Source organism: Vipera berus (genome assembly GCF_964194415.1).
Source record: "Vipera berus genome assembly, chromosome: 2".
NCBI lineage: Eukaryota > Metazoa > Chordata > Lepidosauria > Squamata > Viperidae > Vipera > Vipera berus.
In genome coordinates this window covers 254,088,636-254,112,961 of record NC_138203.1, presented here as the reverse complement: position 1 = coordinate 254,112,961, position 24,326 = coordinate 254,088,636, and the positions used below count along the sequence as shown (strand labels likewise).

Genomic DNA, 24,326 nt, shown 5'->3' with positions numbered 1-24,326 from the left:
TCCAGTCAACTCCACTCTACAGTACAGGTAGTCCTCAACTTATGACTACAGTTGGGACCAGAACTTCCCAGAACCTGCTATGCGATGTACTTGTTAAGTGAGTTGCACCTGATTTTACAATCTTTTTGTTAGGGTTGTTAAGTGAGTCACTGTGGTCATTAAGCGAATCTGGATTTTCCCCATTGCTTCTCAGAAGCTTCCTAGGAAGGGTTCAAATGGTGATCATTGACCCCCAGGATGCTGCAACAGTGAAGGAATTGCCAGTTGCTGAGCGTTCAAAGTTTGATCACATGACCCCAGGATGCTACAACAGACATAAATGAGAGGACCCAGTCGTAAGTCACTTTTTTCAGCATTGTCGTAACCTTGAATGATTGCTAAAGGAATGGTCATAGGTTAAGGTCTACCTTAGAATTTCTCCTCCCCCATGTTTCTACTAAGTGAAATAAACTAGGAAATTAGAGGGGAAAAGGCTGGTTGGGGTTTTTATTTTTCTCTATTGCATGTAGAACCTATCCTTCCCCACTTGCCCAAAGTGGGCAGGAGCTTTGGGGGTTGGGGCAATGCATGGAAAAATGGGAGATAATGCATGGAGAACCTTGATTTTTCTCACCATTGCTCTTTGTTCCCATCAGCAATTTTCTTATGAGAATTTGAAATCACAAAACTCCCAACCAGTAAAAAGTCAAGCAGCTCGTTGCCGAATGTCAACGCTGACAATTACATCCAATCCAATAACAATAACATCTGTTAGTTGACCCTGATTTTGATCATTGCAGTACATTGTGCTATGTCTTCAAGACAGTGTGGACTTGACAGCATTTTCAGAAGTGGCTTGCCGTTGCCCACTTCCAAGGGACTGGCCCAAGGTTGACTTCGTACCTAAGGTGAGAAGGTCTCCCGATTTCTAGCCTGATGCTTTAACCACTATGCCAAACTGTCTCTCAACTATTTAGAATAGACTCTTGTACGTTCCTTGGCCATCTTCCTTATGTTTATCAATTGCTATTTCTGGTTTTGTTTTCATGATTATTGGTTAGGTTTCAACCTCCATTCAATTCTTTCCATAAATCAGATCGGTATAGCAGAAGATTGTGTCAAGGTTAAAATTAAGGTCTGGTACAAACCACAGACCAGGAAGCCAAAAGCTTTTCTTTTTTTACAAGAAGTAAGTTAACTATTCAAAAGATGTACTCTTAATGCATTAAACCTATTATATACACTTCCTGGCACCTGTATATTTACCTTTATTCGCTATTATATATAATTAACTTCCTTAACTGTGCCTAGTGATATATTTATAAGTGGTAATGCTTAACAAGGATACAAATTCCTCTTCCCCCCCCCCCTGTTGTTGATGGCCTGCTTTTCCTAGCAATAAATGCAGGAGACACACGTTTTTTTCCTTGTCTTCTCCTTTAAGAATGGGGAAATCTGTTTTTTTTTAACCCAGAGTTAATGGTCTTTCAACTTACACTTAGCCTTCTATACTCCTCCACGCCTTTAGACTTCAGAAAGTTCTGCTGAAGGTTGAAATAGGCTGGTAATTGCCGCCTGTTTTCAGAATTGCTTCTCCACCTCTAAGTCCTTATCAGTTTGTAGGAGGGAGGGAAACAATTACTTGGCTGTAGCTGGTCAGCCTCTTCAGAAGGGTGGTGAAGCTGCTTAATTCGGCTACTTTTTTCCTGTGCTAGCTTCAGGGTGTCATGGCTTACTTCACCAAACCATTGATGTTTGGTTTTGCCTCCTCTGCACACCATATTTTTTGGGGCTCAACTCTCCAAATTAATTTCCTTTCTTTCTTCCACTAACACCCACAGCCTGTGTCTTCAGTTTTTCCCTCTACTCTCTCTACAGTTTAGGTGTACTCACACTTAAGCCTCAAGGAACACAAAACCACAAAGTAGGAAAACTTACATCTTTCCTTCCACAAAGGCCCTTCATGTTCTCTGAACCTTTTTGCCCCCCACTGCCTTTTACGAGCTGTAATTTGTAACCAGTCTCAGGTAATCTAATTTGTATTTTCTGATACGCTCAGAAACTTCGCACCATTGGTTTTAGAGACTTCTATTAAAATTTATACTGCTTTGGAATAGAAAAAAAAAATCCCAAACTTTTGGCTGGAATTTATTGGAACAGATGGATATCTACTATTAAGCATTACTTGCTACAATTATTCTTAATGTTTAATGGTGGTATAATTGGAAGAAATGGTGATGTATGTTTCAATAAAATTCTTTCATCAACTGCTTTAATTGTCAGATCCTGTAACTACAGCATAAAGCATTTTGTTCTACTGATTGACATTTGACAGGCAGAACACTAATCCGTTCTGTTCATTTCCATTTATAGCTTGAACAGGCAGAAAGATTCAAATCGGGGCACAACTTCTACTTACCCAAATGATGCAAAAGGACTGATTTATATTACATGCAAAGCTACAGTGTACTGAAAGGGCTTAGGGGGAGGGGGGACACCAAAGTGAAGAACACAAAAACATAATTGCATCCCTTTGGGGCAATGGCGATGTACTGTTTCTTGCACAGCCACTCTCTTTCTGCCTGTTTTCTTATTTCAAACTCTCAAAAATTTGGTCACCAAAGAAATATTGATCTTACTATTCTCAGGAGGGCATTTCAAAGTTAGGGGACTGCCTCGGGAAGAACCTCCTCTTTCAAGAAAGCACCATGCTGTGTTAGTCTGTAAAATATTAATAATGCAAAAATCTACATGCACATACAGACTCCATCCACATCCCTTTATTGGCAAACGACTGAGCATTCCTAGCTATAGTAATAGAAGTGCACTATGCTGCTGTAGCATTAGTTGGCATTAGGCTGCTGTGGGCTTTACTACCTATTTGCCAGTTTTGATTAGCCACTCCCTGTAGGCCATGGGACGGTTTCACTTTTACTACGAAGTCCAGATGAAATATCTTCAAGAAATCATCCCATCTGTGGAAGGGAAGATGCTTTTGAGGCATGGTAGAAAGGACGAAGGCAGAAGGAGCTTTTGAGGGAAAGCTTAAGAAGGCTGTGGAAGAGCAGGAAAATTTTGTATTTGGCTCAATCCAAGCAAGATTGAGTAGCTGTGAGCATTAGGACCCATTCAGTTCAGAAACCTTCTGCCTTTACCTTTGGATGAGGTAACATTCTCTCAGACAGAACTGATGCACAATTGGGAGTCCTCCTAGACTCACGACTCTGGGTTGAAGGGCAAATTGCAGCCATAGTCAAGAGGACTTTTACACAACTCCTTTTTGTGTGCCAATTACAGAGCATCTTGCTCAGTCACTCACCCCCCCCCCCGAGTACCTCCCAATTGGACTGTTGAAACACACTTTACATGAGGCTATCCATGAAGACCATCTGGAAGCTACAATTCATCCAGAATTCAGCAGTGTGATCTAATGGTCACAAGGAACAATCTTAATGAACAGGAGGAAGAGTTGCAGCCAAGACAGTATTCAACTTACAAGATTGATATCCGCGCTTCAAGGCAGAAAGGACTAAGAAACCGAAGTTTTGAGTGCTAACATTACTTTTATTATAAGGTTAGAATAACAAATGTTTTTGAGTCTAAATGTCCTTCCCCTCTCCCTCCTTTTATCTTTGTGAGAACTAGTGGGGTCATTTCTGAGATACTTTCACAAATTACATTTCTGCCCTGGACTCATATTTTTTTTATTATTATTATTATTATTATTATTATTATTATTATTATTATTATTATTATTATTATTATTATTATTATTATTATTATTATTATTATTATTATTATTATTATTATTATATTATTATTATTATTATTATTATTATTATTATTATTATTATTATTATTAATTATTATTGTCTTGATTATGGCCCTTTCTCAAGTTCCTCAAAGTTATTCTTTCTCCCCAAAACTTGTGGGGAGTTAAGAGCATACCACAGTACACCCTGGCAACATGGCTTACAGAACTGTACTGCTTGCTACAGGCTACCAGGCACAATTCAAGGTGCTTACCGCCATCTTGTTACAGGGCAGGATTATCTCCGATTACGTCTGCCCATCTCACGAGATGCAAGAGACTCAACTTGAGTTGCCTCCATAAAACACTGGAATCCAGGAGGTGTGCCTTCTCCTTCCTCACAGCGTCTCCATCATAGCACCTGTCCTTTGGACCTCATTTCTCCAGATTCAGATGGCCCCCAACCTGGTGACCTTCTGTCTTTAAAACTTGTTTCCCCCCCCCACCCCTGACCTCTGAGTTAGGATATTGGATGAACCTGTTTGGAAAACTGTTATAGATTTTTGAATACACTGTGTTTGGGGCCATTATAGTGCATTGTTGTGTTTCTTTTATAGATATTGTCATTTTGTGAGCTGGGCAGCCATACAAGTGGCTTAAATGCTAAATAAATACACACTGACCAAAAGCAAACCAACCACACAGTGCTGGCTTAACGGTCTGTATGAGCCAAGTCAAATTGCCTGCTTTGGTTGTTAGGTTTTTATTGCTTAGCCACTTCTTGGATGTACAATGACGGAACAGCTGCCTCTGCCTTCCACCTTCCTCCACTCACAGAGCTCTGCAAAAACCTATTTTAGGTGGCAAAAAGCCCTTTGAGCTGTCCTATCCCTGAAGTGTTTACAGGCACTTTGTCACTGTCAGCCTTTCCCTGCGATGACCTGTTTCTGCTCTGCCTGCGCTCTGAAGAATCAGCTTAGGAAATGTCAAGTATTCTGCCAAAAAAATCTCAGCATGTTATCTTCCTAAGCGGCTGCAGCTCATTCACAGAATAACCTATTTTCGTCAACAGCTGGCCACGTTAGTTTTCCAAATAAATTAGCCTTGACTTCAACAGAAATTTAGCATACCTACTATCCGTCAGTAAAATTGTGTTGGATAGTGAGAGCAAGAAAAACTTTAATTAAGCCTTAGATGTGATAAGGGTATTGAGCCAGTATAAGAGAAAAGTTTCTTTAAAGTCCCAAGAGGATTCCTTGGCTGGGATCAGAAGAAACACGAAATGCTACCTTATTTTAAGCCAAACTCTCAGGGTTCCTGGAAAATTGCAGGCAGGAAGCTTTCCCAGCCCTACCTGGAGATACTAGGGTATAACTCTTGGCCAATGAAGAGTTAAGGTCAATAGTGGGTTAGTAAATGTTTAAGAAGTGGCTGTGCCAACCCCATTGTTGCTGGGCCATGGGTGCACTAAATATAGTAGCTTAACTCTGCTCTTAACCGGCTCACAAAATTTCAGAATTTTAATTTGGCTTTGTGAGCCTGTGTGAGCCAATTGAAAAACACTACTAGCTATAGTGCAAGAAAAGGGGGCTGTAGATTCCTGGTGAAATAGGACTATTTATTGGTTCCCCACCTTAGTGAATGTTCGAACTTACAACAGCACTGGAAAAAGTGACTTATGACCATTTTTCACCCTCACAGCCATTGCAGTACCCCTATGGTCATGTGATCAAAGTTCAGTTGCTTGGCAACTGACTCATATTTATGATGGTTGCAATGTCCCAGGATCATGTGATCACCTTTTGAGACCTTCTGACAAGCAAACTCAATGAGGGAACCCAGATCCAGTGATGTCCATTCCAAGATAAATTTTGAACCACCATCCATCACCTCCTCACAAGATATATTGCCACAGAAATAACAAACATTTTAGGCTTTCTCTCTTTGCCATACCTCTTGAGTGGCCAAGGTAGTGAACAATAAATTTAAACAGGTAAAAAGTATGTTTTCAACTCATTTAATTGGATTGTCATAAATCTAGTTTTTTTTTAAATTCCATTTATATCCCGCTGTTCTCCGAAGACTCAGGGCGGCTTACAAGCTTAGCAGTAAAGACTTGTATGGAGAATATAACATGTTTTAGATCATATTTATGCAGAACTATTGAAAATTGAAGAGTTCACAAACATTTTAGTAATCCTGTAAATGCCTTATAAGTTGTCCATGCCTGCTTTTATAGGATTTTTATGATAGGAAGAATATTGTGTATGACACACATATTTTTATTTACTTAACAGTTAATGTGTTCATGGGATTTCTAAAATAATTCTCAAAAAATGGCTTTTGTTGATAGCCATTAGTGACCATGGAAAAATAATGACAGCATTAATCAGCACAATTCAAATGTATAACCCCAGGGAAATTTATTAATAGTGTTTAATCGCAGTAATCCAAAAATATTCATATTCTTTACTATTAAAAATCACATTAGTTCTCAGCTTGTCAGTTGAATAACATTGTTTATAACCCTACTTCTGATTTCAACAAGTATCTTGAATTTCACAACTCCATTGTTAAACAAACATATGAATGTGGTTATTTAATTAATTTGATAGCCTTTGTACTTTGTGAATACATATTTCCTAAACATCAAAGGCACAATCAAGCAAAAGTTAAGCATTCGGAAATCCACTTTACTTCAGTATGAAGAACATTGCAGTTGGTGAACATTTGTACTGACATTCACAGAATATAAAAAGGTGGGATCATTCCTCAATTTATTTTTCATGTTCTTTCTGATGACAGCAGGTTCCCTGATAGCTTTGACTATTATCAATTTTGATTAATAACATTACAAAAACAGTGCAAATGCTTTAAGGAACTACCACCCTAGATTTCTTCAAGATAGACTATTTTTAGTCTATACTATACATTTTGATTTCTAAAGGCAGTCAATATTAATTGGATGCATAGGTTCACAGATACTGCCAAATGTGACATTATAACGTGTATTTCTCCTTCAATACTTAAAGAATTCAAATGAGAATTTATAGGACAATATAAAAATGATTCTTTCACAGAACTATGATTCTTAATGTTGTTATAATGTGAGGGTATCAATCATTGCATTTTATAATTTTGACACGGTGGTGGTAGATATCTAATTACATTCATTTATTTCAACTTAGGTAATATAAAGATGCTCTTCCCCTAATTGGAATATGTTATTAAATATGATTTGGAATTCAGAGAGCTACTGTAGGCACACTGGAGGTTTCTGGCGTGCCTGAATTAGACTTTATGATTGTTACTATTTCAAACAGCAGATTCCCAAGCCACATCATATACCAAATTTTGAAAGTCCTCCACATGATATGGAGAAGACATCTCCCTTCTAAATTTTGATATCACCCTAGTAGTTCCTTAGAGCTTGAGAACAATCCCCAACAAAGGGCCAACCATGATCAAATATCCCTTTTCATAAAAAAATGCATCAAAGTATCTTAGAAAAATTGGCAGTCACAAGCAATTAACACCTAAAAAGAGAAATCTAAATGGCAACTGACAGTAAGTTACTCATCGTATTTGCTTGCAGAACATTCAGTACCAATACTGAAAAAAAATAAAGGGTTCTGTGTAATAAATGCATTTCCAAGTTTTCTTTTCACCCAATGAATATTTTGAAGTTTGTGATTAACAGGTCACTTAAGCCAAATCTCGGTGCTCGTGGCTGGTTAAAATCATTCCCAATATGTCTTCAATGGCAGTTCTAGAATGTCATATCTCGTTGTCAGTTCTCTTTATTTCTTTGTCACACAAGCCACTGCTTTCTTAGCAGCATCTTCAAGGTCACTTGCAGAAGTAATGGGAAGTCCACTTTCATTCAGAATGCGCTGGGCTTCGTGAACATTTGTTCCTGAAGGGAAAAAGGAGGAAAAAAAAGTCAACTCCTATTTCCTTCTAGTTGTTAATAAAGGAGAATATTTGTAGCTCAGGGTTGAAATGCGGGGTCCTTGGTGTTCTCTGAGCTTAGTTGTTTTCTTGCACACATTTCACTACCCAAACTAGATTGCTAATGATGATGTTACCTACTTTGTGTAATGATATGTCTGCAAGAAAACAACCAGACTCAGAGAGCACCAAGGACCCCTCACTTCTAGTTTTTGAACGCCGTAAGAGGAACTTGAAAGTACAGTAAAGATCAAGCACATTTCATTTGGTGGGCCCATGAAAAAAAAAGACATAGAAATATTGAAACTATTTCTAGTTGTATGAAACGTATAGGTCTTTTGGATTTTGACTCTATGCCATTAAAGGACACGTCCAGCTTTTTCTTTGCAATGTCTCCTCCTATGTTTAAATTTTACACTGAATCTAATAGGCAACTGAATCAAACTGAATCTGCTAGTTACAGGACAACTACTGTAAAATACAGTATTGATCTCCTATGGATCCAGAAGACAGAAGAAGTCAATGACAACCATTTGGCTAACTTAATACTGAGTAATTTAACTTAATTCAACTGTATATTAATAGATAAATAGCTCTTCATGAAATGTTTCAAAAGAATAAATTACACAGCACAGGATCAGACAAGGAATATTAGCAAAGGCGTAAGATATAGATCAAGATTTTTCCCCCTATAATACAAATTGCTTTGGTAGAGATTACAAATAGCCTACCATGATTTATTTTTGTGTCCATTTATCAGAATAAAACAGAAAGCTAACACCAGAAAACTAAAACAAAATATATATTACATAGAAAACGTACAACATGAATATAAACAGAGGTCTTACACCTATCCAATTATCTGTTCTCAAAGGCAAAAATCTCTGCTAGGTCTACTAATAGATATGGGTGGCTTCTCTATCGCAGAACACTTGCTTTCCATGCAGAAGGTCCTCCATCTCTAAATAAGGTTGGGAAAAGTCAGGGCTGTCCTCAGAAGCCTTTACTGCCAGGAAGTGAACCAACAAGATGATACTCCTTTATTATAATTCCACATGCAGGAGTAAACATTTAATTGATAGGACGCTTCTCCAAACCTGACAGGATGCAGCTACTTTAAAATCTGAAGAATAGGCTGTGCTGCACACACAGTTCAATCCTCAACTGAAAAGAACAGAAAGGGGCTGCTGCAGTTATTCTTGAGCACTTGTTGCCAGAAGCTGTTATCTCAGTCTCTCTACTGCCGGGCCTGATGCTGAGAAGGACCTTTCACAGAATAAAACCCGACAAGCCAACACTGTGATTCGCTACTAAGCCATTTCTTTTACTCCAGCATTCTCGGGTATGTCCAGTATATGCTTCAACCCTGTGCGAGAAACGTATCTTCTGAATTGGCCAAGCAAGAGATTACACAGACTGTAAATTCTGCTGTAGGGTAATATATTTCCCTTGGGGGTGGGGAAGATACAAGCTTTTTAAGTTTTACGTTATAGCCTTATGCATGTTTACCTGACTGCAAGCCTCTTTTTTTGTCTTTAAACAAAGAGGGGTTTTGTTCTGAATAAATATGCATAGGACTGAACCGTCAAAGATCTAGAAGTGGACAGAGCCATCAAGTCCAGTCAACATAAGACTTGTCGCCTGCAAAGAAAGAAAGGGAGGAAGGAAGAAGTCATAAATTAAGAGAGACATTTCAGGGATGTGGGTGCTACACTCTGTCAGGCTCCTCCTATACAAGGCACACGCATGGCCAAGTGAGAGGAGATTAATTAAGAAAAAAATGACTGATCGCTGCTCACATCCTGTAGCTCTTTGTTCATTAATGCTGAAAAAAGACAGGCCCGGTTGAAATGTTCTGACAGAAATGCTCACACAAATTTAGTTCCTCCCTCTCTCTCCCCTCTGTTTTGATGCTGATTGGGCACTTCGTGACACTAATGGCATCTTTCCCTTGGTAGCAGAAAGTATAATGTGCATAACCAATGGCTGTCACTATGCTCTGGCAGGTTTAACCATGAACAATGAATGCGAATAAGGAGGATCCACAATACTATTAAAAACTGGGTAGAAAACTCATCCCCTGAGTGAAATATTCACACATGTATTATGATTTTGACAGGAAAAGGGACAACAAGTCACATCCTGTCCTCCTGAAGTGCTAAAATGTTTAACAAAATCAGCCAGATCTTCTGCCCTTGTCGACAGGTAAAAATGTTTCTACTTATAAATCAAAATGGCAGGTGACTTGGAATTAGAACAAGCAGCAAATACATTTGAGGAATTGTAATTCTAATTAAAAGGCTTCATCAATTCTCAGTTGACGTCCATGAAGCATGATTAATAGAGCTAAGTATTACCTAGTAGAAGGTATTTGTTATCTTGCATAGTGTTTTGTGAATAGTCTGTTTGGTCAGTATTCCTGCAGCAATTTTAAAAACAGGTCGCCATTATCTTCATATCACTGCAAAGGAGTGTGTCAGTGTGCATGTTTGTGTGTTTGTGTGTGTGTGTATTTGTGCGCACAACTGGGAAAAAGAAAGAGGAAGCTAACTTGTAATTCTGCAGCACTGACAAGACTTGAACAATCTTCCTGATTCACAGCTCAGTCTCTCAACCAGAATATTACACTAACTTTAATTTCTGATTTCATTTCCAATAATTGTTTTTAGGCCTTAAGATTGAAATTTCAATCCCCGCTGGTCTCTTTTAGCACTCGAGTTTTGATGAGCAACATATATCTACTGTAGATGTTCAATAGTTATGATCTTCATTTTACTATATATTTTTTAAATCTCTGAACTGTGATGCAAAAGAAATAAGCAAAGAAATGCTTTGCTTTAAGGCATCAGTCAGTTTTGTCACTGAATTAATTTTAATTCTGTCTGTCTGTCTATCCATACATCCATCCATCTTATCTCTCTGCATACACATGCTACTTTTCTCTATGAATGTAAATATTTTAGTTATTAGCTTGCTTGTTTAATAGGAGAAAATATTGTGTTAACAAAGCTTCAAACACACTGATATAATACATAGTTCTTCAGAGTTCTGAAACTTACTCAGATAAAACTGTTTTGAAAGATATTTTTAAACCCAAAGAATCATAAGGAGAAAAACTTTGTGGATGCTAAGAAAGACACCTCTTGAATTAACTTCTTTTCCCCCAGAAAAGTGGATGAGATACGAGATGCTTTAAGGGGAAGGCGGATACAACCACCTTCCATAGAGTGGTAACATGACATTTATAAAATGTCATAAAAAAGATCATGTTATTGCTATCTAGAAAGGTGTATTACACTAATACACTAAGGATTATTAATTATGTGATAAGAAAAAGTCTTGCAAGATCTTTTCTTTGTATTGCATTTTTGGAAGAACATTGATTCTTAACATTAAAATTCAATAATTCACAATTTCACAATTCCAGCAGAATGTGCAATCTGTCTCAATTGTAAGTATATGAGTATTAAAAAGTGGGCTCAGCAGTGTGTATGAAATATCAAACTACAAGCAACAATACCACTGAAATTAACTTGCACTACAAATGTAGTTTATCATCTACTTCTACCCCAGGATAAGTTGGGCTTCTGCTTCTTTTCCAAATGATACCACTGTATTTGTGCCACTTTCTATGGCAATAAAGCCTTTTGCAACTTTACACACCTCCTAAGTTCACCAAAAAAGTGAGAGAACATTGGCAAAGACATTGGAGTGGGACTAATGGCCAAGAAACAGTGTCCAGTAAAGTGGGATCATTATTTTGTTGGTATAAAAGTTGAGGATGATGTTGCTTCTTATGGATACGAACCTTCACCCTCACGTTTCTTTCCAATATTATTTTTTAAAGATATTAACTTTAGTATGATGAACTGGCATTCTAGGAGTGATCACTCTCTGTGTGTCTCCCTCTTTCCCTCCCTCTGTGTGGATATGTGTGTGCTCAAAGTACACATGCACCGTATGAAAAATATATGGTCAATTACTTAGTTGGAGAACTGAACTATTTGTACTGACAGTAGTTCCCAAAACAAATAACAAACTAACAAACTCTAGTGCTCCCATTACTGTTCTACATTTATACATGTACTAGAGGCTCAAGGCACCTTCTCAAAGGCAAACATAATTTTGACCTAATTCCCTTTTCCTTTTGCCACTAGAAAATAATGAATCTTATCTCATTATTTGTGCTGCTTCAGCTTTTTTAATTGGAGATAATACTAAATGCAGATACAAGAGCATTACTCGTTCTAAAAATGATTGTGTGCTCTCATCAATATCCCAGGTCATTTTCAAAGAATGTGCTGATCAAATATAATCTGGTTGTTTCACGGGCAATTTATTAAAAAGACAATATTCTGAGCTGGTTAAAATTTCCAACGGGCACCAAGATTGTTTTAGTTTGGTGGATGTGTCAAGCTCTCTGTAAATGTCAAAAGAGAGACTTCATGTTCTCTTTCTCCTGTTTTTGATATCGCCTGTATCAAACCCTTATCAATGTTTAATTATTTGTTTAAATTAAATTTATATGCCACCCACTTCACTATGCAAAGCAACTCTGGGCAGCTGACAATCAAATATCCATAGCAAATACTGGAAATGAGGGGAAAAAATCATCTGCAACCTACAATACTATTTGTTGCTTTGGCAACTGTAGGTAGGTAGGTAGGAAGGAAGGAAACCATCATTAGTGTTCTGAGTTTTAAAAAATGTTTGAAGAACATATTCATAGGTAGACACAATATTTATAAAGGTGTTACAAAGGGCTCTACAGCAATCTAGAATTGAGATCCAAGCTACTTATGGTTGTTTGTAGATTTCTATAGTGCCATTCAAAAATGGTGAAAAGACAAAAATGTTCTTCGAAGGCATAAAGGTAAATAAAATTCATTGCATAGAATGAAAAAAGTCCTACACAAAAGTGAGAGAGAAAAAAAGATTGACCTCGTTGCATTTTCATGAACGTCATAAACAAGAATGAGTAGTTCAATAATATCAGCTGCACTCAGCTTTATAATTAAATAAAAATTAAATATTATTTCTGAAATATAAGGAAACAAAACACACTATATACATTTGCATTTGTTAAAGCATAAAGTTAAAGCCATAAAAATGCTCATTATTTTTTTAAAAATGTTTTGCAAATGGTCATTGTTTGGAATGTGTGATCAAAAGCCATGGTTTTAATAAACTGAGCTTCCTATTTGAAGTGCCAGAAATCTTTAAAAAGGTTGCAACATATTTAACAGAGGAAGTCTAAAAAAATAAAGAGTTAAGGTGTTTTTTTTCTTCCTGACTATGGTTTAAAAACACAGAACTTTTCTTGTACTGAAGTAAACCAACATTAACCTACTGCCACTGGATGGTGTTAGAGATCTGTAAACAGAGTTTCAGTCCCAGGCAATCAAAACAATCTACACTGTGCTTGCACTGAATAAAGCTGTTAAACAGAGGAAAAAAACATGGAAGAGAAATTTGCATGGTTTCTCTCTATAATCAAAATTTCCCTTAAATGTGAACTGTAATACACGGGGTAATCAGACCAACCATTTTACTAACTGTGCCACAGCTGGATTCCAAACCTATTCAGGTCATTGGAAGACTGAAAAAAAATGCCCAGAATTTGGTTTTCTTATTATTGTTAGAAACCAGGAGTGCATGTAATATTTGCAGGAATAAAGAAAACATATTTGTAAGAGGTTGAGTTTATATTCCGTGTTAAGTCATAATGTAGTTGACTGGACCTGTTTTCTTCAAACCATGTTTTAATTATTTTGTGGCATTATTTGCAGGAAAGACTAGACACAACTTATAAATCAGTATATGTTTATTAGGTGTGTATGTTAAACCAATACAGGAGAGCTGCAATGTAAATGGAGATGCAGGACTCTTCAAACTTGGCCCTTTTATGACTTGTGGACTTCAACTCCCATCTCACTGTCTGAAGCAATTCTAGGTGGCTTACAATGTAATAGAGCCTTGGTGGAGCAGTGGGCTAATGCCTCCTTAAGTAACACCAGCTGCCTGCAATTAGTGCAGGTTCGCATCCCACCAGGCTCAAGGTTGACTCAGCCTTCCATCCTTCCGAGGTAGGTAAAATGAGGACCCAGATTGTTGGGGGCAATTAAGCTGACTTTGTAATAATGCCGCTTGGGGTGGGGGCGAAAGCCCTAATAAGCAGGCATATACATAGAATGAAGGCTATTGCTAAGCACATTGATTTGTGCTTAGAGTGTAAGCCACCCCGAGTCTTCAGAGAAGGGCGGGATATAAATGGGATTAAAATGAAAAAAAATGAAAATGAAAAATGAAATAAAAAATAGAAATGTAAAAACAATTATAAGAACAATTAAAATGACAGAGGATTAGACATAGGTTAAAAAAACCCAAACAGGCTCGAGTGGGGCGAAGCAAAGATGGTGCCTTTCCTGTTACTGCACCCACCACCTCTATCATCAAGTGTCTCTACTGAGAGGCCAGGCCAAACTAGCTTTCCAAATAGGTAAAAAATCTTGGCCCTGCCCCTTTTGTTAATCTTACAGAAGTCCTCAACTTATGATCAGCTGCTTAGTGGCCACTCTAAGTGACAATGAACTCCAAAGGTACTTGTAGGCCTTGCTCCCCAGTGATGCTTCCCTGTGGTCATGTGATCATATTTTCGCCTGCATTTATGGCTGTTTGCAATGCCCAGCTGTTATGCGATTTATGACATTTTCGCAGGAAACAAGTGTTTACTTCTGGTTTCTGGCAATAAATAAATAAATAAATATTCCAGTTTATTTATTTGTTTATTTTAATCCCATTTATATCCCGCCCTTTTCCGAAGACCCAGGGCGGCTTACAATTTAAGCACAAATCAATGTGCTTAGCAATAGCCTTCATTCTATGTATATGCCTGCTTATTAGGGCTTTCGCCCCCACCCCAAGCGGCATTATTACAAAGTCAGCTTATTGCCCCCAACAATCTGGGTCCTCATTTTACCTACCTCGGAAGGATGGAAGGCTGAGTCAACCTTGAGCCTGGTGGGATGCAAACCTGCACTAATTGCAGGCAGCTGGTGTTACTTAAGGAGGCATTAGCCCACTGCTCCACCAAGGCTCCACCAAGTTGCCCTCTGGGTAAGATTCAAGGTGTTGGTAATGACTTATAAAGCCCTAAATGGCATGGGCCCGGATTATCTGAGGGAGCACCTGCTGCCAGTGTCAATTTCCCATTGTCCTGTGCGCTCCCACAGGGAGGGCCTCCTCAGGGTACCGCCAGTCAAGGATTGCTGGCGGGTGATCCCCAGGGGGAGGGCGTTCTCTGTGGGCACGCCTGCCCTATGGAATCAACTGCCAATGGAACTTCGGACTGCCCCCGACCTTCGTTTGTTTCGCCGGGACCTAAAAACCTGGCTCTTTGAGCTATCTGGCCTGGACTGAGGGGTTTTAATGATTTTAAATTGTGATTTTGATTTTTGGGGGCTATACTTAATTTAATTTAATTTAATTTTAATTTTATATTGTATTGTTTTTAAATTCTGCCCTGTAAACCGCCCTGAGTCCTTCGGGAATAGGGCAGTATATAAACCGAATAAATAAATAAATAAATAATTACCTATCAGCATGACTTATGACCATAATTGTAGGTTCAATCATGGACATAAGTCAAAGACTACCTGTACAGTATCTTCTCTTTTGCTGCTTGCATTGGCTGAATTTTCACAAAGCTACCTGCTCCATTCAAAAGGAGGTCACCAATGCATGTATAAATATATGTAAATTCCTGTTATGTAGCTCTTGAGGCAGCGAGAGATACGAGAGATAGGTCAATCTCCTAGTATAAGTTTGTAGTCTAGGGAAATCTTCCTATAGGTTGTATGGGCAGTAATTACCTAATTTTAATCCAGCCTTTCAACAATTAGTTATGAAAATCTTTTGAAACAGAGGAGGTGCACTTGCCCATCAGAAACAACTACTTCATCAGTGAAATGCAGATTACATGATTCCTCTAACTGCTTTGGGCCCTTTTAAAAAAAATTGTACTTCTCAGCTGGGGAGCACTCATTCTTTCTTTTATATCAAGCAAGTAAATACCTGTAAGTATAGAGTTACTATTTTTGAACGAGAGACTAATCCTTCCTTTATCCACCAGTAAAACAGCTTGTAATTATTACACAGCTTAGAACAAAGATTTGTCCAGAAAAATCCTGCTAAATCAAGACAGAGTTGACTGATTAAAACTTTACTCATCAAGACATCTGCAACAGACTGCTGCAGGACAGCAAATAATTTTTTAAAGTCCAGTCACAAATCTTCTAAAGATTTATAGGAATAATTATGAACCTTCTGTTGTAGAAATGCATCAAAGGGAATGGGTTGCTTCATGCTGTATTCTTTCAGCTTCATTTTACAGTATCCTGGAGTTCTCATCATTATGAATTATTGTTAATTTTTATCTCAAATCATGTGAGTTTTACTTAATTAAGAGAAAACCAGAGATTGTAGAAATAGTGTGGACTTTTTATAAGGAAGTCTAGAATCATCATCAGTACTATTTTGGCTAATGTTATAAAGTTTGTTGGTAGGGCTGCATCCTAGATTCTAGAGCAGAGGTCTTCAAACTTGGCCCTTTTATGACTTGTGGACTTCAACTCCCAGAATTCCTCAGCCAGGCATTCCAGGATACTGTAAAATGAAGCTGACTTGGTAGCCTCCAGATGGCCACAGGTAAGAGTTCTAGGATTTGCAATCCTAATATACCAGAACGGCATCAGGTTGGAGAAAGCAGCCTTAACTCTATGAGAAGGTAGGAATGAGCTGAAATGTTGCAACAGTGAATCCTATCCTATTGACATGTTTAGCAAGGTTGATTTAGCGTAGTTTTCCGCCAAGGAAAAAAATATAGCAAATTCCATGTTTTGTCCATACCATTTCTAGAGACTGATAGAGAGGTAGCTGAAAGGGGATTTGAGACAAGTAACAGGCAGCATGTTTTTACTATTTCTGAGGGCTGTAATTTTACAGTATTAGCTGACGTCCAGCCAACCTAGAACGTTGAGTCTGAGTCTCCTTCAACCAAGAATGCAAATGGGCTGCTCTGTGTTTCACATCCTCCAACATTTGTTGCCCTGAAGCAACCCTCTCATTCTTGTTTCACATGAACTGAAATGGTCTCCTGTTTGAGTAGGGGCTTGGACTAGAAAACCTCCACGGTCCCTTCCAACTCTGATATTTTATGTTCTAGAAAATTAGTTCCAACCTCAACCCTCAGAGAACAGATCAAATGAAATAAAGATACCCAACAAAGTTTGGATTCCACACCTACCTTCAAGTCGGACCACGAGAGGTACTTTCAGTTCAAGCTCTCGGCAAGCTTTGGTGATACCGTTGGCAATAATGGCGCAATTGACAATTCCACCAAATATATTTACTAAAATTGCTTCAACCTGGGGAAGAAAAAAAAACTTACATTCAGTCTTTCAGAAATGCACCTAGGTTGTAAACATATGCTTTTAAATAATAATTTAGGCTCTTATCAGAATGATTGCAAGCACACACAGAAAGAGAATAATCAGCTGAAACATACCGAAAGCCAATGTGGTATCAAAATCCAAGTGTCAAACTAGGAGTGGGAAGACCCAAGTTCAAGCCCACTTTCCATGTCAGAAACTCCCTGGATGACTTTGGATCATGTACTTCCCCAACCCACTGCTTTTATGTTTTTTTGTTCATTTATTTATAAAATGTAAAGGTTCCCCCGCACATGCGTGCTAGTCGTTTCTGACTCTAGGGGCCGGTGCTCATCTCTGTTTCAAAGCCGAAGAGCCAGCGCTTGTCCGAGGATGTCTCCGTTGTCATGTGGCCAGCTTGACTAGACGCTAAACACATGGAGTGCTGTTACCTTCCCACCGTAGTGGTCCCTATTTTTCTACTTGCATTTTTACGTGCTTTCGAACTGCTAGGTTGGCAGAAGCTGGGACGAGTAACAGGTGCTCACTCTGTTACGCGGCACTCGGGATTCGACCCACCAAACTGCCGACCTTCTGATCGACAAGCTCAGCGTTCTAACCCACTGAGCCACCGCGTCCCCTCATTTATTTATATCCCCCTCTTTATTATTTTTATAAATAACTCAAGGCAGTGAACATATCTAACACTCCTTCCTCCTCCTATTTGCCTCACAACAACAACTCTCTGACTTGGGTTGAGCTGAGAGAGAGAGCCTGGCACATGGTGACCCAGCCACCCTTCATGCCTAAGACGCAACTGGAGCTCAACGTTTTCCAGTTTTTAAACTGGTGCCTCCACCACTAGAACAAACTGGCTCTTTTAAACTTCCAGAAAAAAAGATGGTACATAAATGAAACTAAAAATAATACAATAAATAATAACAATTACGATTCAATATATCATAGGCTTGAACGGGCAATAAACATTTTTCATTTTTTTTGACCCAAACCGAATTTCCCAAATCAAACTAGCTGACAAAGAAAGACAACTAATTTTATGAAGTCCGAAATAGCTCGGCTTACTTTCTGTGCCCATGTGATGATTAAAGTACATGTTACGTTAATCTGACCATCTGCACAAGAATAATTACAGAAGATCCTGATGTCAATTAAATCTGGAGAATAATTAAGGGATTGTAAGAAATGGAGGTAGTGACAGATTATATTTTCCTGGGCTCCAAGATCACTGCAGATGGGGACTGTAGCCAAGAAATTAAAAGAAGCTTGTTCCTGGAAAGGAAAGCAATGGCAAGTCTAGACAGCACACTAAAAAGCAGACACATCACCCTGTCAACAAAAGTGCGTATAGTCAAGGCTATGGTCTTCCCAGTTGCAATGTATGGCAGTGAAAGTTGGACCATAAAAAAGGCTGAGCACCAAAGAATTGAGGCCTTTGAACTGTGGTGCTGGAGAAGAAGGCGAGTCCCTTGGACTGCAAGACGATCAAACCAGTCAGTCCTAGAGGAGATCAACCCCAACTGCTCTTTAGAAGGCCAGATCATAAAGTTGAAGGCCAGATCATGAAGCTGAAGCTCAAATACTTTGGCCACCTAATGAGAAGGAAAGACTCACTGGAGAAGAGCCTAATGCTGGGAAAGATTGAGGGCAAGAGAAGAAGGGGACGACAGAGAATGAGGTGGCTGGATGGAGTCACTGAAGCTGTAGGCGTGAGCTTAAATGGACTCCAGAAGATGGTAAAGGACAGGAAGTCCATGGGGTCGCGATGGGTTGGACACGACTTTGCAGCTAACAACAACAAGATATAAAAAACAGTGATGGCCTTGAGATTGGATAGTGATGATCCTGGATATGATGCAATGTTGTGGATGTTGTTTACTACCAAGCCTAGTTAACATTTGTGGTATTCCCTAATGGTCTCTTCCTCCAAGAACTATATATTTATTTATTCTGTTTTGAGACTGCCTGATTCCAAAAGATTCTGGGCAGATTAGAATTCAATACTAATCAGGCTCCATACTACTTAATGTTGCCATCTGCTGAAGCACATCAAATGCACTCTTTTGTTGAGTTGAATTATTATTATTAGTAGTAGTTATTACTATATTTTTAATTCGATTCACAGTCTGGGACTGATAAAACTTAAAAGTTCAAGTCCTAACAAAGGACCTATGAGCTTATATAAGGTATATAAGCGTACATAAAGTATATGTATTCAGGATATCACTACACTAGAGCTCAGGATGTGATCACACAGCCCATTACCCAAGTCGTTACAATACAAAAGACTAATGGGCACACAGCCAACACCTCAGCCACACAGGATGTTACAAAACAGCCGACTAAGCTGCAAACAATAACTCCATCATCCAATCAGGATGTAACAACACAGCCAACCAACCCGCTTACAGCAACAAAGCCATCACCACACACACCCCCACCAGTATTTATTCAGAGATGGCAGCTCCAATCACGCTTTGCTCGCACAAGCACGAAGCTGAAGACACCAGCCTGAAGATGACGAGTGGGACCTCGTCGAAACATCGCCAAGGACCTGGGATAGGCAAATCTGCATCTAGATCTTCCATTAAACATTATTATTATTATTGCTGTTACTATTGTTGTTATTATTATTATTTTGAAATGAGATTCAATATCTTCAAAATCTGAAAGTCAAGGCCCTAGGGAACTGAGTGGGGAGACATTATTGGAAAGTGAGTACGTTAACTAAAAATTATTCTCTTATTTGCACTTTTTAAGAACATAAGAAGAATCTCAGAGGCTTTTAAAGCTCGCATCTTTTTTAAATCAAAGAAAAGTTTCAGTTTAGTTTTTAAAGGGGGCACCAAGCCATGACTCTGCATCTAGGGAAAGCTCTTTGGTTTTAGTAAGTCCTTGAAATGAAGACGCAAATCTCTGAATTCTGAGTTCAAAAGATTGAGATGCTTTGAAAAAAATGTCAGTTCTCCAATATAGTGAGGATAGGGATGAACCCACTTTGTGGTGAAGGAGATGCATAAAATGCATTTAAAGTGCTTTAAACTACATCTTCTATAGAGCTTTGAGAATTATGATGAGTAACAGAATCCCAACCCTCTGATTTAAACATTGCTGTGGGAAAAGGGGGTCTAAGAACCCTTTGATACAATCTATTTTGGTATGACATATTTTTCTTATTACAGAATATTAACATATAGGTTGCTCTTTTCTAATGGAGATATTTACACTTTCAACAGTATGACATTCAATACCAGTGAAAATGTAATATATTCCCCAAGATTGTGCACTTGTTGTTTATTTAATGACTGTGTAGAATGAAATTCAGAACAGCACAAGCACTAGAATGTACTCCATTAGTAAATAGCAACAATTTCGCCTGTTGTAGCTCATGAACAAACAAACAAAAATGGATTATTTCCCTTTCTCGTGCTGATTATTGAGGCCATGCACTCCATAAATTCCAACCTGGAAGAACTCGTTTAGCCAATATATTCTTAGAAATGGAAAACAAGGTAAAGTTACCAATCCACCTTTCCCCAGATAGGAAATGTGGAAATGTTTGCTTTTCCTTGCTTGTTTTCATACATTTTTAAGCCTGCATTAATTCTGAAGACTCTGAACACTTTGCGGTGCAGGACTGCATATAGAGAGAATGGCTACTTCATGGCCTGTTGGGTTTGCCAATAAGCTCTGATTGGTCTCATTTACATTTTGATTCAGTTATTTTTTGTGGAGAGACATTTGGTCTTGTTTCATATATATATACTGTATATAGATGGACTTAGGCTAGGCTGAAACAGGAAATAAGATTTTTCCCGTGTCTGGGACTAAGCAAGTGTATTCTGAATGCTTAACAAACATTTAACACATATCTTCCTTGCTTCTCAGCTAACACAGAGAGAGAGAGAGACTGTGGCCTAGGGTTAAAACAACTGCTTAAGACACAGTCGGCCCAGGTTCGAATCTTAGAAGGGTATGGCTGACTGATGAGAACAAATAAGTTTGAAATGATCATATCGGTCTCCCTTTATTCTTTGTTAGTAAGCAAAAAAGAAAAATTACATATATGTGTGTGCGTGTGTATGTGTAAACACACACACACACACACACACACATATATATGAATGAATGAAATAAATAAATATAATACAGGTAGTCCTCAACTTACAACAGTTTTTTACTGATCGTTCAAAGTTACAACAGCATTGAGAAACATGACTTTTCACATTTATGACCTTTGCAGCATCCCCATGGTCACATGACCAAAATTCAGACACTTGGCAAATGATTCAGACACTTGGCAGCAACCCAGGGGTCATGTGATTTACCTTTTTTGATCTTCTGACAAGCAAAGTCAATGGGGAAGCCAGATTCACTTAACAACCATGTTGCTAAGCTAACAACTGCAGTGATTTACTTAACAAATGTAGTAAAAAAAGTTGTAAAATGGGGCAAAACTCACTTAAGAAATGTTTCAGTTAGTGACAGAAATGTTGGGCTCAACTGTGGTTGTAAGCCAAGGATTACCTGTAGTTAAACTTACAAGCTGTGGTACAGAGTAATGAGAAAGCCCTTTGGCAGGAGGGGGAAGAAGCAGATAAACACTGCAAAAGCTAGACAAATGGGGAACAATGGGAAAACACCTTGGAAAGACACCCCCCGAATTCACAAGAAGATAAAGGCCTTCATGGATGCTTTACCAAGTCTGCAGCCTATCTCCTGACTGCTTGTTCTTTACATATAGTTTGACTATATGGGTCGCTATAATATTTGTAGGTTCTTTTTTCATCACTTAAAGGTAAAGATTCCCCCGCACATGCGTGCTAGTCGTTTCCAACTCTAGGGGCCGGTGCTCATCTCCGTTTCAAAGCCGAAGAGCCAGCGTTTGTCCGAGGACGTCTCCGGGGTCATGTGGCCGGCATGACTAGAAGCCAAAGGCGCACGGAACGCTTTTACCTTCCCACCGTAGTGGTCCCTATTATTCTACTTGAATTTTTCATGCTTTCGAACTGCTAGGTTGGCAGAAGCTGGGACGAGTAACAGGCGCTCACTCTGTTATGCAGCACTCGGGATTCGACTCGCCAAACTGCCGATCTTCTGATCGACAAGCTCAGCGTCCTAACCCACTGAGCCACCGCATCCCTTATTTCATCACTTAACAACTACTATATGTTTTTTCAGTTGTTGCTGTTGTTTGTGTTTCACTATAATAAATATATATCCAAAGGTTGCTATTAAAGAGAAAAAAATGAATAAAGCTAAAAATATGACCAGGCCATGTTTCTGAATGACAGGAAAAAGGCCAAAAGGAGACATGGAGTTTCTGCTTTTAAGGGCAGTAAGAAAATGTCCACAGGAAATTGACAGCAGGGAATCTAAGTCTTAGGAAACAATTCTTCTTTGCCTTATAGATATAGCAATGACCCTGCCAGAATCTTGAATGGGATGCCATACCTCAGCTATTCATAAATGGACAGTATGTTTCATAAGAAAGAATACTGAACTTACAGCGTTTGTCAAAATTGTTTTTAGTTAGATACATGCAGTCTATTTGGAACCAAGGGTCATAATTGGCCACTGGCTGACATACCAAAGGAAGCTGAATTCCAAAAAGGAAGGGAGTCAGTCACTCAGACAGTTATAGCATTAATTTTTAAGTATAGTTCACATGATTTAATTAAATAGTTATAGTTATAGTTATAGTTTATTTGATTTATATACCGCCCTTCTCCTTGGTAGGGACTCAGGGCGGTTCACAGGGCATATATAAAAAAGACAATACAAAAATTAAAAAAGGATTAAACCCATGCCCAATTAAAACAGTAATACAAATTTAAAAAACAATTAAAAACCCATAATCCCCCATCAGGCCAGACCAGCTATTTCAAACAGGTGGGTCTTCAGGCCCCGACGGAAAGTTCGGAGGTCTGGTGCCATCCGGAGCTCCACCGGCAGTTGATTCCATAATGCCGGAGCGCCCACAGAGAAGGCCCTCCCCCTGGGGGCCACCAGTCGGCATTCCCTGACTGGCGGCACCCTGAGGAGGCCCTCTCTGTGGGAACGCACAGGGCGGAGGGGAATCGATGCCGGCAGCAGGTGGTCCCTGAGGTATCCCGGACCCATGCCATGTAGGGACTTAAAGATCGTAACCAACACCTTGAACCTCACCCGAAAGACAACTGGTAACCAATGCAGCTCGCGGAGCAAAGGTGTAACATGGGAGCACCGGGAAACTCCCAAGACAACTCTCGCGGCCGCATTCTGTACCAGTTGGAGCCTCCGAGTGGTCTTCAAGGGAAGCCCCATGTAGAGAGCATTACAGTAGTCAAGGCGAGAGGTCACAAGCGCATGAGTGACCGTACACAGGGCATCCCGGTTCAGATAGGGCCGCAACTGGCGCACCAGGCGAACCTGGGCGAAAGCCCCCCTAGTCACGGCCACTATATGATCTTCCAGGGTAAGCCGTGAATCTAGGAGGACTCCCAAGTTGCGAGCCCTATCCACGGGGGGTAAGAGCTCACCCCCCATAGAAAGAGATGGAACATTTTGAATGTCCCGGGATGCCGGAATGCACAGCCACTCAGTCTAATAAGCTAACATGTTTGTTTCATACATATTTAATAATTTTTCCCATCTGTTGCATTAAAATTACAATTCAGTAATTTTTCAGGAATGCTCTGGAGAAAAGGTACACCTGTTTTAAGCCTGGTGAAGTGGAACCCCTACAGATGTGAGCACTCAGATGAGTAAATATGCCCTCTAAGATAGGAGATCCTAGTAGCGATTCCAGTTAGAAGCAGCAACTATGTTGAAGACAGTATAAAAGACTTTCCAATGGATTGCTTCTCTTGCATGATCTGATTGAGAAGGAATGGACTCCTGTTAGTCCTTGACTGACGATCACAATTGGGGCTAGAACTTCGGTTGCTAAAAAAGGTGATTGTTAATTGAGGTGCCCCTAATTTTACCACCTTTCCAGGGAGTTGGTGGAAAACTCTACCACATCTGGCTGATATCTGGAAACACTGCCACTGCCTTCCCTCTTTGTACCCGATTCCCTGTCTTTCCTTCCCTTTATGGCAAGGGTCTCCAAACCTGGCAACTTTAAGACTTGTGGACCTCAACTTCCAGAACTCTGGGAATTCCTGCTTTTGGGGGAATGTTCTCAAGAAGGTGGTTGATTCCAAGGCATCAATCGT

At 39.2% G+C, this 24,326-nt stretch overlaps 1 protein-coding gene across 1 annotated transcript in view; it reads right to left on the bottom strand.

The window, feature by feature from the left end:
• Positions 1-5,767: 5,767 nt before the first annotated feature.
• The window catches only part of SUCLG2 (succinate-CoA ligase GDP-forming subunit beta), a 273,548-nt gene continuing 254,989 nt past the window's right edge, over positions 5,768-24,326 (bottom strand). The window contains exons 10-11 of the mRNA XM_081315922.1: positions 16,986-17,106; positions 5,768-7,646 (exon numbers count right to left, since the gene is read on the bottom strand). Of these exons, the coding sequence (XP_081172048.1) occupies positions 7,531-7,646; positions 16,986-17,106 (237 nt within the window). The 3' untranslated portion in view covers positions 5,768-7,530. The remainder of the gene's footprint in view (positions 7,647-16,985; positions 17,107-24,326) is intronic.